We start from the raw sequence: 14370 nt of genomic DNA, 5'->3' as shown, positions 1-14370 counted from the left end.
GCCTGGCGATGGTGCCCCCCCCCACCAGCCCACCCCAGCCCATCCCAGCGGATGGGCATCCGGAGCACGAAGCCCCCGCGGCAGGAGCCAGGGCAGCACCAACTCCCCCGTGGTTCATCATAAGCAGGTTCAGAGCCCGGTTCTGCTGGCAGAGATGCTCCGTGCGCTGGGAAGGGTTCAGTGGTGGGGGAACACAGGCAGGACCCCCCCTTATCTCCCCAAAGCCACCCCAAGCAGCCCCACATTTGTGCATTACGGCATTCCCTGATCTCCGTTCACAGTTGGGTTTTTTCCCCCCTCGTGTAAAGCAATTCCCAGGCTCTGCCCCTTTGTTATCTGGCAGCTCTCAGCTCCATGTCCTCCCCTCCCTATCCCTGTGCCATCACTCTCCACGCGCTGTGTGCCCAAGGACGGACCCACGCATGGATAGGGGCAGAGGGGATGAGGGATCCGGGTGCTCCTGCTGGGCTGCGGAGGTGCAGCAGCTGCTTGGCAAAGGGACCGGCTCCATCGGACCGTGGCAGGGACAGATGATTCCGATGAGCCTCCTCCTGTAAACAAGCCGGGAGCAAACGGTGCGCAAGGAAAAACCCCACGGAGGCTCTGCCGCGCTGCCGGCATCCCTCCGGGGATGGAGGATGCTGCGGGATCGGCTCCGCCGCCCCACACGGGCCTGACCCCGGGCTTGTGCCCGATGCGGTGCCAAGAGGCCCCTTTCCCGGCTCTGCCCTGGATCGCAGAGCCCCGGGCTCAGGGTGCGGGGGACACGGCCACAGGCTCCAGGAGCTGCTGCTCCCGTGGCCTGGCCGCGGTCCCCAGTGCCGGCAGCGCCGGGTCCCGCCTGGCTCTGGCACAGCGAACGCAGCCAGTAAATTTCCACTGGGGCTGCTCGGAGTTAATGAGCTCCGAGCGTGACCCCGGCCGGAGCAGAGGAATTCCCCAGGAGAGCTGGGATGGGAAGGGGCAGGGACCCCATCCCAGGACCCAGCCTTTCCTCCGCTGAACACCCCAGGGGTGAGGCTCACCCCAGTGAGGAATTAAAGGTGGTGGGAAGGGGCCTGGGCTCAGCAGCAGCATCTCCAACTGAAAGCTGATGCTCAGGTCAGCTCCGGCTCCGTAACCCAGGGGAGCATCACCTCCTGCTGCTGTGTCAGCTCCGAGGTGAATGCTGGTGAGACGGGACCAAGCAGAGACCTCCCTGTCCATCTCCCACTTCAAACACAGCCAAGACATCCCTCTGGCAGCACTTGGAGGAGCTTTAAGGCCCCTTCCCACTCAAATCAGGCTGGGATTCTGTTGCTGTTTGCAGGTAGAACCCAGAACCCTGCACTGAACCCAGCGAGCTGCAGCTGAGCACAGGCTCACTGGGGATAGGGGTGGATCAAGCAAGATCCTCTGCCCTCACCTGCGGGCTCCAGCCCAGTGAACCTGCGCCTCTCACCCTCTGTTAAGAGGAGGGGGTCCCAAAGCAGAAGGAAACCAGAAGCTGCTCAGAGGGTACTTTGGTACCGAGTGATTTTATGCTCCAGGCACAGCGAGCAGCAGAGCCAGGACCCGAGCAAGCAGGCGCTGTGCCCGCAGAGGAAGGGACAGGGGCTCACTGCAGCCGAGCTATTTGCATCCCGAGCTCCAGCGGGATGAGTCAGGGCCGGGGGTGGAGGTGGGAGGCAGCGGCTGTGCCAGGCTCAGCCAGCCCGTTCCCATTCCAGCTCCCCATGGATGTGATTCACCCAACAGGGGGTGTGCACGGGGCAAACCCGGCTCCAGGAGCCGGAGGGAGGCACCTGAGAAGCAGGTCTGGAGGCTCCCCGGGGGCTACGTGCTGCCATAGCCCAGGGAGCTCCAGCATCGCCCATCCCGAGGGAAGCAGTGAGGATCCTGCTTCCAGCACCCCTCCAGGCTGCAACTCTCTGCATCACCAGCACCAGGGCTCGGTGCCTCTCTGAGAGCCTCCAGCCACCTCCGCTGGAGCAGGAACACCCCAGCTCCTGGCACGGGATGGAGAGGCTGATCCCACTGGGAAGGGGAACGATGCCCTTGCTCTTGGCCACACCAAGCACCTTCCTCCTGTTTCTTACCGCCTGCTCTGACACTTCAACTGCCTCGGTTCCTTTAAGCTTCCTGCTTCCCAACTCCACGCCAGCCATTTATCACCTTTCCCTGTCGAGTTCCCTCACAGTTAAGCAGCACTGAAAAGAAAGACACAACCTTATTGTCTGCTTGTTTTCCAATACAGTGAATTTATTATATGTTGCAAAATCAGCATTCAGCTTCTCAGTGTACAAAAAAGACACCAGCTCTTAAGAAAAGATTAGGAAAGCTGAAGACTATGCTGCCTTTAAACTGTAACATTTTGGCAAAGTGAAAAGCTCTTTTGTAAACTCCAACTCCATGGCTCAATATAGTTTTTATCCACAGTACAATATTACAAAGGAAAACACAGTATCAATAAGTTAAGATCATACTTAATCACCTACAACTGGTTTCTAGTTAACCCAAAAAGCACAAAATTTGCCTAGCTTCATCATCTCTAAAAAGAAAAAGAAAGGAAAAGGCAGATTTGACTACAGCTCTTGAACACAGGCCAAAGAAAAGGGAAGCGGGAAGGTGGTGGATGCTTAGTTGGGGCTCACAGTTTGGATATTCATTAAATAGTTTCTGGGTTTCTCCTTTTTTTTTTATATTCAAATTTTAGAAGTTCCAGAATATACATGTCAATGTACACAATACAGCTCTGTATACAACTCTGTTTGCAAAAATATCTTATAGCAGATGTATAAAGATCGGGATCCATCTCTATCCCTCCCCCCCCCCCAAAGCAACAAGAAAACCCCATTCAAAATATTAAGGATCAGAAGAAGTGTTTCCATGGAAGGATTTACTCATCCTGGGGCTGCAGCTGCTGCCCCTTCTGCCACCGGAGCTCCTCATGCACCACTTGGAGGTCAAAGTCCCACCGAGGCCCGCAGCTCGGGCTGGGAAAAGCAGGAATTGGGCCTTGCTGCTGCATGGGAACCGCTCGCAGGTCTGGGGTGTGCAGTGAATCCCAATCCCTGCAGCGCCAGGGAAAGCCACCTCAGTGCACAGGGAGTTCTGTTGGACTTGGAGCCTGGACATGGGCACCAGCCACCACTTACTGCTCAAGAGACTTGTGCACCGAGCACGTGGCAAGAGCCCACCGAGCAGGAGGACAAAGTCTTCTGGACAAAAGCTCCTTGCCTTTCATGTGCATTTTCCAGTTTTCCCTGATGAGCAGCAGCACAGGAGGCAGCAGCGCTCCACAAACGGGCAGAGCTGCAGGAGAAGCATCTCCCTCACCTCCACTTGGCTTTCGTTGGAGAAGAAGAGATGGAACCAAAGCGTTCCCCGAGCCCAGAGATGCTCGTTGGGACTTCCCTAAGTGAGGCTCTTGGGGTGCTCACCCCACAGTGCTCCTTAGGCACCACATCTCTTCCCTCCTCTCCTCCACTGCCCCGTTTGGGAGCGGGTTTGGTTTTGCAGAGCAGCAGAACAAGGTGGCTGTGCAAGTCCATGGACCACGGCCCGAGGGGCTCAGGCGCAGGCTCTGTTTGGAGAATGGGATGGCAAAGTCCTGGTGAACGCTGAGGTGATGCTACAGGGAGAGAAACTCAGAGCACGGCGTGTGACAAAGCAAAGCGGTGCCTCTGGCTGGACAATGCAGCAAAACCCATGCAGCCAGAACGGAATTGTTAGGAATTATTTCTTCTCGTTTTCAATACAGCAGATGGACCCACTTTTTGGGGAGAGCAGGGAAAGGATCAAATCCTCCTTGTGTAAGAACTGTTTCCCTCCTTAACTCTGCCATTCCACTCTCCTTCAAAGGGTGAAAGACTCTTCAGTGCAACCTCCAAGGGAAGGAGATGCCACGGGAAAGGAATCCTTTACTCTGAGATAAACGGAAGCGAGAAGAAGTCAAATCACGCAGGCTGGCAGGATTAAAAAGGGGAGAGGGGAGAGAAAGAAACAGCAGAGTTAAAGGCCACCTTTGTGCTTTTTGGAGTGTTTCTCACACCCTGGCTATACTCTTCAAAATGTTCCCTTCAAGTCCAGAAACAAAACCACAAAAATCAAGAAGAAAGACTGCAGCAGAAGCTGGCTGATAGAGCACGAGAGTGGAAGTGACCCGCATGGGAAAGTGCTACCTTACTGCTCTCATGGCTCTGGTGTCTGCTCTCAGAGCGAGTTTCTGCTGCTGCTTCTTTGGAAAGACACAAAAACCAGAAGGAGAAAGCATCGTGTGTGTGTGTGTGTCCCCCTCCCACCTCCTCCGCTCTGATGGGTCAGTACAGGTGGCAACTCCTCTGGGACACTATCCGATAAGCTTCAGTAATACTGCGGTTGGAAGAGAGGAAAAGGGTCTGAAACACTCGGCCTGAAAGGGAAAGGGAGGCACAGATTTAGAAAAAGATGCTTGTTTTGTCCTTTTTTTTTCCATACAAAAATAGACCAAAGTCTCATCAGCAATTAAGAAAATTGGCTGCCTTGGTAGAAAGTTACAAAAGTCAAAGACAGGTCTCGATCTTCCCAGCCCTGGGACGGGGAGGTTAATGCAGGCACTGGCCCACGCATGCTGGGGAGGCCACAGCAAGACACTTCCACCCGCTGCTTCCAGACACACAAGTGGAGAACAGGAAAGAGGGGCTGTGATTTACACAGCAGGGATTCACCCTGCACGAGGCCATGGGGCAGGAGCCTGGGGGCTGATCCCCTCCTCCTGACACAACCACCTCAAGAGAGCAACACACCAGAGATGACAAAAGCAGGAACAAACAACGAGAGCTCTGGGTACTTGGTGTATTTAACACGGTGCCATGTGGAGCAGACAGCTTGCATATGAACAGTCGCAGGTGCCAGAGCAGGAGGTCACCTAGCAGCATTCCAGTTCCTCACCATCTGAAGGACAATTTACTGTAACCCAGTGGACCTGGGTAAAATTACACTTCATGCCAAACTTTAATCCATGAAAACTACTGATTCTTAACCTTTGGGAGCTTCGGTCACTTTAGGTCAGTTTTCCCTTAAGTGTCAAACGCTGGCTTCAAATAAGCAGAGGGTTTTTTTTATGTGTTTTCTGGTTTGCCATTTGTTACATTCCAACATTCAGAGAGGCTAAAACCCAACAGGCCCATGCCAGGCACTGGGTTTGCAACCCAGCTCCGACGTGGCCAGGGCAGCTTCAGCATCATCGCAAGTCATCCCCAACTTCTTCAACCAGGAGGAATTAACGCTCTGAAAGGAATCTAGTTGTACAAAAGGGAACGGAACATCCGGGTGTCTTTTATTTTGCCCTCCCCAGTCCAGATCAGCGCCAGCTAGAACTGCTGCTGGTCATACTCTGCTATCAGTTTCTTAATATGAGCCAGTTTGTTGTGGAGGTATTCGCAGCGGTTCTTCTCTTGGCTGTAATTGGGGTTAGTCTGTAAAGAGAAACGAAAACGTGGTGATGGGAGGCAGTTCTTCCCAACTCAGTGACACCCATGCTGACCCGAGGCCACCACACCTCAGAGCATCAATGGCTGACCACGGACTGAAGCTTTTCTAGCTGGAGGAGTAGATGCCTACTTAAAATGAACCCACTCTGGCCAAACAAGGCAAAGAACAAAATCCCTTCTCATGAGTACCCATCTCCAGGAGCCTCCTCAAAGGCCTCAGCCTGACCTGGGCACACTTCAGCTTCCAGGAGGCATCAAGGCATCACTTGCCCAAGCTGTGCAAGCCTGGGAGCTTTACAACAAAGATGGGCTTGCAACACACAGGGAATCTCTTCCAAAAGCTCCTAAATCCCTCGGGAGAACAGGGTTCTGTATCCATAGATTGAAAAGAAAACAAACCACCCCTGGTGTATGGATGCTTTAGATACAGAGATAGGAAGTATTCTGCATGCACCATGCCCCACTGGGGGCTATGCACCCAAGTGATTCCTCAGCTCATTCCCCACATAGCAGCAGACCCCAAGACTTGGAGGACCCTGGTGAATGCTGTTATCACCCAGCCTGTGCATTCTGAAATACAGGCTGTTCTTTCACTTGATGGGATAAAGGCACTAATTTAACACATTCATTCTTGTGCTGGCACGCCACTAACAAGGCTGAATGCTTCCCAGGATCCCAGAGCAGTCCCAGCTCCCCCCCAGACCCTTTCTGATCCAGGAAAAGACCACTTTTGGGACAGGCTCAAGCTGAACAAAGATCTGCTAGAATGGCTTCAGAACTGGGATTTGCACTTGGCAAGTGCCCATCTCTTTCAGTCACACCAGAGGCACCACCCAAAAGCCTGTTTTTTTGTGGCTGTTTTTCCTTACCTTTTTAATTTTCCGGTATTCCTGTAAAATTTGATCATGGATGGTCTAAAAAGGAAAAGAGAGCTGATTAGATTCCAGAGTCCTGCACCCTACTGCAACTGGTGCCATTCCCTGATGGCTCAATGTCCACGTTTCCTCTAAGTAACGACCCAAATCTACTCCCTCCCATGAGATCCGACACCTCGATGACTCCATGACTATACTGGTGCTGACACCACAAGTACTGGAAGGATGAGGCCCCATTCCCCAGCCATTGGAATTACCTGTAACAGGCACCTGGACCGCAGGATAACTGCCATTGCCTCCAAAACTCCAGACTCCTTTTTCCCCAAGATAGAAAGAAAACTCAGTGAGGAGTCACTGAACTTCTCGGAGAGGGGAAGGATGTTGGAGGGAGGAAAAGGGGTTTAGCACAATAGGTGCTCTGTAAAAATCTGTTTATTATACTCAGTGAGACTTAACTTTCTCAAGATAATGAATAGCTAAAGCTCTTTCAAAATCAGCCTGACAAGTCAAATAATGCTCCATTATTAAGATCAAAGATTCCAGAGCAACAGATGACCCCGTGCTAACTCCCCTTCCAGCCCCGATATGCTACCATATGTGCAAGTATGAGTTTTCTGGCTGGGATACACTAATAGCTTCCAGCAGCTTTTGGCTAAAGACACCAATTGTCTCACTGAGGCCTTTCCTTGTCAACAAGTACCATGATGTGTGCTCCAGCCCGAAACCGAAAGAACACAGAGCTGTTTTAAGAACAGTCCTCAGAGCTGTCAAGCTGCCTGCACGTTCTGCAGCCACCAACCCAGCCCCAAGAGCCCCACGTCCACAGTGACTGCACCGAGTGGCAGCATTGCCACTTGTAGAAGTGGCTTTTCAGTGCTGTTTCTACCTTGTATTCCTCAGTGCCCTGCAGGAGCTGCTTCAGCTTGGCATCCAGCTGCGTAAAGCGCCGCGTTATCCTCTCTATCCGGGCGTGCAAGTCTCTGTACTCACTGTACTCTGCATTGAAGTCGTTCTTGTAACTCTGACGCTGCTCCGAGGAGGAAATGGCTGCGTATTTTCTGCAGGGAGAATAAGGGAGTTGGCTTAGGAAAGCTGCTCTCACAGTGTGAACACTGCAATGCCCAGCCCAGGTGCAGTCCAGCAGGTGACTGCATTGGAAAACAAAATACAACCTCTGCAACTTGCATTACAGAAGTGAGAAGGTAACCATCAGCATTACTGCCTTAACTTCTGTGCAGAACAAGACAGTGTTTGCTCCCAAAATCTCCTATCTATACCAGATAAGCATGGAATATGCAGGTACAGCAAAACCTGGGAGCAGCTGAGGGTGTAGGAGGACACTCAGATAGCACTGCTACAGCTTTTCTAACTCCCGCTGTCCTGCAGAACATGGAGTTCTGCATCTGTGCCAACCATTGGAACAGCAGGAATACGATGCTTCCAGTGTTAAGAGTCTTTAAAGGAACACAAAAAGCATTCAGCTATCATTGCAAAATGCTCACAGGAAGATTACGTGGCAAGCACACGACAAGCAGCCACGCTGAATAGACTGACTGTATCTCCTCTACCTTCTGAAGATACCCAACGTGAAGTGAACACAAGAGCTCTTGTTTAACAGATGTGCCTCTGAGGCCCTTTGAAAGTTCTTCAGCCCAACAAAAAGCCATTAAACCTGGAATGCTGCAGAAGGCCCAGCAGCCGCTCCTCTCTGATGGTAAAACTCAGCTTTTTCTATGTGATGACTCTAATGTGCCACCTCACTGCCTGCAGCACTGCCAGCTCAGTGCATGAACACCTATAAGCCAACCTGGTATCAAGCTGGGATTTAGGCTGAACAAGCCCAGCTCTCTCGGCCTGGCTCCATCTCCCTCTCCGTCCTTCTTGTGCTGGGGGCCCCAGAGCTGACCGCGGCACTCCATGGAAGCACATGAACACACATGCCTCCATGATGAAGACAGCAGCAATGGCTCTTAGAATTTAAGAAGCTCACCCTCAAACTAGCCAGATGGTACCAAAAGGTGAGACAACAGACCCTACAGGAGGCCATAAACCTCACGCTATTCCTTTGGAGGTGGACTGAGGAGCTGTAATATCCCTCTAAGGGAGGGATCTGCACATGTTGCAAGAAAATACCAACAGGCGCCTGCAACCATCTGAATGGCATTGGAAATGTCCCCTCCAAGTGGCTGTTTGACCAGCCAACAGTTGTGCAACCACCCAGGAACCCCATCTCTCCTCCAGTCAGCTCCAGTGACTGTGCCTGCAGAGCAGAGGGGATGGAGGCCTCCTCTACCTCCTTCTCCTCCATCTCTTCCCTGAGTGATGGCATTAAAACCCCAGGCTGAGGTGCCCAAGGGAGTATCAGCCACAGGTTCATCTCCTTGCTACCGGAGCTTTGCCTTAACAGGGTTGGGTTTATGCAGGTTTCTGAGCTCCAGCAGATGAGCGTATTGTTTAATTAACCTCAAGGGGATCTGTTTAAGAAGTCAAGAGGTGAAATAACTCCCATCCCAACCCACAGACTGTAACCTCGCAGAGAAGAGCATTTCACTGCTTCATGGAGATGATCTTGGCTCTGAACAGGGGAGGAACGAGCCAACCTCTCAAAATCTTGTCTCGCTCTGCCTTCCGTAACACAAAAGCAGATCATTTCCTCCCAGAGTTCCCACCTGGAACATGGAGATGTTTAATCCTTCCAAACCCCTTCAAGGCACGGGATGTTTCTGGAAGTACTTCAACAACCAGTTTATGGGAAGATAACCCTGAGCTCCACGAGGAGGTAAAGAACAGACCTGAGATCAAATGTAGTCTAAGGCACTACTAAGGTGCAGTTACTCATTTTCTTTAAATGAGTAACCTCATAAATAGTTTCTCTTGATAGAACCTGAAAGTTCTATCAAGAAATAATGAACACACATCCCCAGTATTGTGATTTTTAGCTTGAACCATGGTCCCAAAGTGATGGTATGACCGATAAATATACTTACAATAAATAATCTGGCATTTCTGAAGTTGATGTTGGTACACTAGAATTATTGCATGTTCCATTTAAACCTGGGGGGATGGAAAAGAAGGAAAACTTGTTTATAGACAGCATTACACTTCAAAGCTCTGCACAATTCAACTTCCCATTCAGAACCTCAGCTGCAATACACAGTTTAGTACAAGCCAAGCTCCTAAACCTTGTGTGCAGGGTGGGAGAAGTGACCCCACCACAGGTTTATGAGCAGAAGAGAGCTGAGCAAGGTGCAGGGACTTCTCTCCTGATTTCACACTATGTAGATCCCTGTGACTAATCTACAGGTTCAGACTCCTACTCGTAATGCTCCAGACTTCCATAGGGTACAACAGAGAGGTTCCTAAGGCAGACAGCTTTTTCCTCACCTGCCCTGTAGGCAAATCCAAGCACTCTCTGCTCTCTGAAGCTGAAGAAACATGAATCAAGCAAAGCTTAAGTGAATGGACCAAAGACCTCAGGAAGAACAGGATTCTGAATGTGAGCCTAAACCCAGCCCCATCCCTCAACACAATCCAGACGCTGGATTATTAGCCTGGAGGAAGAAAGCAGTTGAATACAGGCTTGAAAAGGGCTATTTCTCACCGACTGTGTATTAGACTTCAAGTCCTAAGCAGAAAATCCATGAGCAGGCAGTAAAATAAGAGGCAAGTGGAGAAGGCTGCAAAGGACTGAACTCAAGTGCTTGGCAGAAGGGTGTTTCTTCTTTCCAAGTCTGTTACTTAGAGTAAGCAGAGCCTTGACTGCTCCATCGCCCCAGAGATGCACAGGAAAGGGAGGTGTGAGCCCCACGCCTCACCCACCCCTGCACTCACCTACACTGCCACTGTACAGTCATTACCCAGAGGAACTGTAGGGAGCACGAAGCACCCAAGGAATGAAGCCAGGCAAGTAAAAGCAACAGCCTGATTCTAGCTTTCTGAAAGCTGTTTTCCCCCTGAATTTCCATGGAAAAGCTTTCCTGAGGAGAATGGAAGAATGGCAGAAAACCCAGTGTCATTCTGAACGCCCCAGCCTCAAATTCCTACTGCAGCCAACCCTGCTTTGGTCCCTACCTGACCACCAGCGTGAAAGATGCAGACATGGGGAAGAAGAGCCAGAACGCGGGCAAGGAAGAGCCGGAACGCGGGCAAGGAAGATCGTGGAGGAGAAGGGAGAACCAGGAGGTTTAAAGGGTTTATTTTGCCTGTGAGTGCCACCTACTGACTGCCGACAGGAGCCTGAAGGTCCCTCCAGAGCCTCCTGAACAAACCTCCCTGGGGAGACTCCGCTTCCCTGCAGCCCCTGGACCAGGGGGGCCTGGAGAAGGCATCAGCCCTTGGCTGCAGAGCAAAGGAGCAGGGTTAGGCCCACGTTATCGGCATGAAGTAAGGCGCAGAAGGAAGAGATCCCAGCTGAGACGTGAGCTGGCTGTGCGAGGCCCAAGCAGCCACTCACTGACCACATCCTGTTTATGCTTGCTCCCAAATCCAGCTCGGATTTGTTACCTCCCATCCATCAGGGTGCAGCAGGAACAAACCCCACGAACAAAGGGCTGTCAAGCAGAAAAGGTGGGAAAGGGTCAGCAACTTCCCAAAGGATTCAGGGTATTGTGGTACAAAGGGACACTGACAAAGACACCCATCTACAGGGAGAAGGTGTGGGTGTATCTTCACCACCGTTCCAGGCACGAGGTACATGGAAAAGAAGACACTAACCCCAATGTCCATGAAGCTCTCTCCCTTCCCAGGAATTCAACAAATCAGTTTCAATGTCAAGTTACTTGCCTTTGTGAGCCAAAATGGGCCCATTTCCATGCACCAAGCATGAAGAGGAACTTCGAAAGCAGTAACGGGAGAAAGGGAAACGAGATGGATACAAAAAGACATTTAGCATCAGATGGGGACTGCAGGGAACTGCTCTGGGAGTCTATCAAAGCCCAGTGAAACAGCAGGAAACACGAAAGCAGCAGGCAAGGTGATGGACTGCATTGGCCTATGTGTATTCTCTGCTCTGAGACTTTGCAGAACTGACTTAGAGATAGGCTGGTTTGGGAGAAAACATTTTCATTGCATCTCAGTGGGCAAGAGATTCACTGTTGTGGTAGTCCTCAAAGGGAGAGATCAGAGTAATAATGGGCTACAGCAAGGAAGCTCTTTCAGGCTGGAAGAGCTGGTTGTGTCCTGCTTTAACAACGTCTATCCCAGGACTCAGCTGTCACTTCTGCTATATCCAACATTCAAAGCTTTTGTGACTCACGTTTCATCACCGAGCTTAAAATCAATACAAGAGTCATCACAGCACCAAAGGCAAGCCGTAAGGAACCAGGCAGGGCTGCTGCTCCGACCAACACATCCCGATGCCTGCCTTTCATCCCAGATATTCATACAGCTTTTAATTTAACAAGGAGAAACACGACACGCTCTGAGGCAGCTCCAAACAGCACGAAAGGTTAGACAGGAAAAACCTGATAGCCCCTTTTGAGAGGAAGCACGTCTGCTGGGCTGCAGGTAGGGGCAGTGATGGTGCTTCACTCACACGCTCTCTGCCAGTGGACACACAGCCTAATTCCTCAAATAGATCCCGAGCACAAATCACACAGAGCTGATCCCACCCTTATCTCGGCACAGGGAGTGCAGGAGCATCCCTGGGAGTGCACGTACCTGTGACCTGCTCCTGGGGAACACTACCTAAGTCAGCGTTTTTAATTACTTCACAGTTCTGCTTCTCCTCTTTGCATTTCTCTTCGGTTTTCTTCTCCTTCCTCTCCTTCTCCTTATCTTTGTGCTTTTTGGATTTCTTCTTGGTTTTTACGTACGAGCTGCAGTTGTGTTTGCTGGTCTGGGCACAGTCTGTTGGCAGGGGGTGAGTCAGTCTGTCAGCCGGCTCCGGGTTCTCACAGTCTCTGCCGTTGTGAGCCAGGTCATTGCTGACATCCGAAAGGGGATCGTGAGGCCTGGGCAGCTCCAACACCGGGAGGCTGGAGCTGGAGCTCACGGCCTCCGGGAGCGCCGGCGGCAGCGCAGGGGCAGGCGCGTCCTTCCCGTTGGAGGAGCTCAGCTTCCCGTTGAACGTGGGTTGAGTCCTGTGAGCTAAATGCGAGATCCTGGGCTTTTTGTTGGCCAGGGGGTCGATGAACTCCAGAGGCTGGGATCGTTTCTGGGGAAGGAAAAGGGAAGAGGAAGTCATTCTGAGGTCCTGAGGCCAGGCTCTGGGGGCTGTTACCACTAGGTGGTAGTGCACAACCAGAGAACCAAGGAGTATCCGCAGAGAAAGAGCTGTGCCATCAGGAATGCTGCCAGTGAGTGTCCCAGCTCGGAGCCTGGGCCTGCACACGGGCTCCAGCACCACCAGGTCCTCCAGAAGCTGATGCATCCCAAGCCCCTTTCTGAAAAGCTGCTCTGGAGCCCGTGGCTTGGTGAAAGAGCTTATAGACCACCCCAATCACACCAGCAATTACTGATCTCCTGCACCAGTCATACAGAGGCCGTGCAAGCCAGCCTGTTCTCCCAGCCTCCGATTTCAAATCCAGCAATTCAGAAGTAAACCCCTGTCCTGCACTCATCCTTCTGCTCATGGCACGACACTCAAAGCCTCTCCAAGTCCCTGCGAAGGAAGGATGCGCTCAGACCTCTGGAGCAGGGAGGGATTCACAAGTTCATTTTATTCCCAACTGCTCTTACCAGCTCTGTGCTCAGTTTTACCCAGGAACAGCACTTCTTCCTCTTCTCAAGGAAGAGGCACTGCGCGGAAGAGGGAAGCGTGTCAACTGGCAAGTTCTCAGAGTTTAAGGCAAAAAAAGGACATCAGCACTTTCAGAAGCCAAGGTGACCCAAAGTACCCCCTTTTTAAAGCAGAAATAGAGAGAGCAGCAGATCCCAACTGTCCCCATCTGCCCCACCTGGGCACTCGCAGGCAGGGCTTGGAGAAGCTCCATGTGCCAATACCTTTGCTTACAGACTGCGGCTTGGCCTGGGGAAGCTGTGCTGTGGCAGAACCCATCCATCCATCAGCAGGAAGAGCTCGATGCAGAGCCAGAGCTACAGATACTGGGCTCAGGCCAGCCGGAGCCAGCCAAAAATTACCTTGGAGAGGCATCAGTGCAGTGGTGGGTGCCTGCTGGGCAGCACGGGGCTGCAGGAACTCTGAGCAGAGCTTATTTAGTGCCCAGAGGAAAACAAGCGATAGCTTGGTTATTTCTTTTGGCTCTTGTATTGTTTTCTTGGTGTCTCAGGCAGGACTGTGATGGGGTTGCAAATGGAAAGTTTGTTCTGTCACAGAAGTGCAGCTGGAGCATGGAATGGTTTGGGTTGGAAGGGACCTTAAGCTCCTCCAGCTCCAGCCCCTGCCACGGGCAGGGACCCCTTCCACTGGAGCAGCTTGCTCCAAGCCCCTGTGTCCAACCTGGCCTTGAACACTGCCAGGGATGGGGCAGCCACAGCTTCTCCGGGCGCCCTGTGCCAGCGCCTCGGCACCCTCGCAGGGAAGGGCAACCAGCTGGAACACGGCTGCTCTCACAGGGAGCCACCAACCCGCTCCTTTCCCCCCATTCCTATTGCTCTTTGCTCCCCGGGGTCTCAGGGCACGCTCGGCAGCAAGAATCCTTCCCACCCGTCACAGTGATTACACAGAGGAGCTGCTCACACTGCCACAGGGCTCAAGGGGCAGGGACAGCGCATCCAACCGGCTCTGCAACATCCCCAGCTGCCTCCCCAGCACAACAGTGTCCATCTCCCAAAGGAGGGGCCATCCCCTGGACTGCAGCTCTAAGAGCTGCCATCTCCTACTCTCCTGTCTCTGAATCCAGCAAACACCAGCTTCACCAACCTCACCTCTTTGGCTACGAGGTGGAAGATGCATTGATACCTGCTCTCTCCCTCACAACTTGCAGCCCAACCTCTGCTTTGCTTTCCTCCCATAGCTGAACTTCCCCAAAATATTTCACATTCCAGACTACCAAATCCCAATCCTCTGCCAGGACTGCAGCCACCAGCAGACACCCCCTTCCCTAAACAGGAACTACAGCTATGGAGTATCATAGCTCTGT

General features: G+C 52.1%; 1 protein-coding gene across 1 annotated transcript in view; it reads right to left on the bottom strand.

Moving 5' to 3' along the window:
• Positions 1-4801: 4801 nt before the first annotated feature.
• ELL (elongation factor for RNA polymerase II) overlaps positions 4802-14370 on the bottom strand; it is a 47409-nt gene continuing 37840 nt past the window's right edge. Inside the window, exons 8-12 of the mRNA XM_061474693.1 lie at positions 11987-12482; positions 9316-9382; positions 7215-7386; positions 6323-6367; positions 4802-5438 (exon numbers count right to left, since the gene is read on the bottom strand). Of these exons, the coding sequence (XP_061330677.1) occupies positions 5334-5438; positions 6323-6367; positions 7215-7386; positions 9316-9382; positions 11987-12482 (885 nt within the window). The 3' untranslated portion in view covers positions 4802-5333. The remainder of the gene's footprint in view (positions 5439-6322; positions 6368-7214; positions 7387-9315; positions 9383-11986; positions 12483-14370) is intronic.

This window comes from Pezoporus flaviventris, unplaced genomic scaffold (genome assembly GCF_033815535.1).
Source record: "Pezoporus flaviventris isolate CSIRO_AGI_PZ_B2104156 unplaced genomic scaffold, CSIRO_AGI_Pfla_v1 ptg000080l, whole genome shotgun sequence".
NCBI lineage: Eukaryota > Metazoa > Chordata > Aves > Psittaciformes > Psittacidae > Pezoporus > Pezoporus flaviventris.
This window is presented reverse-complemented; position numbering and strand designations above follow the sequence as displayed.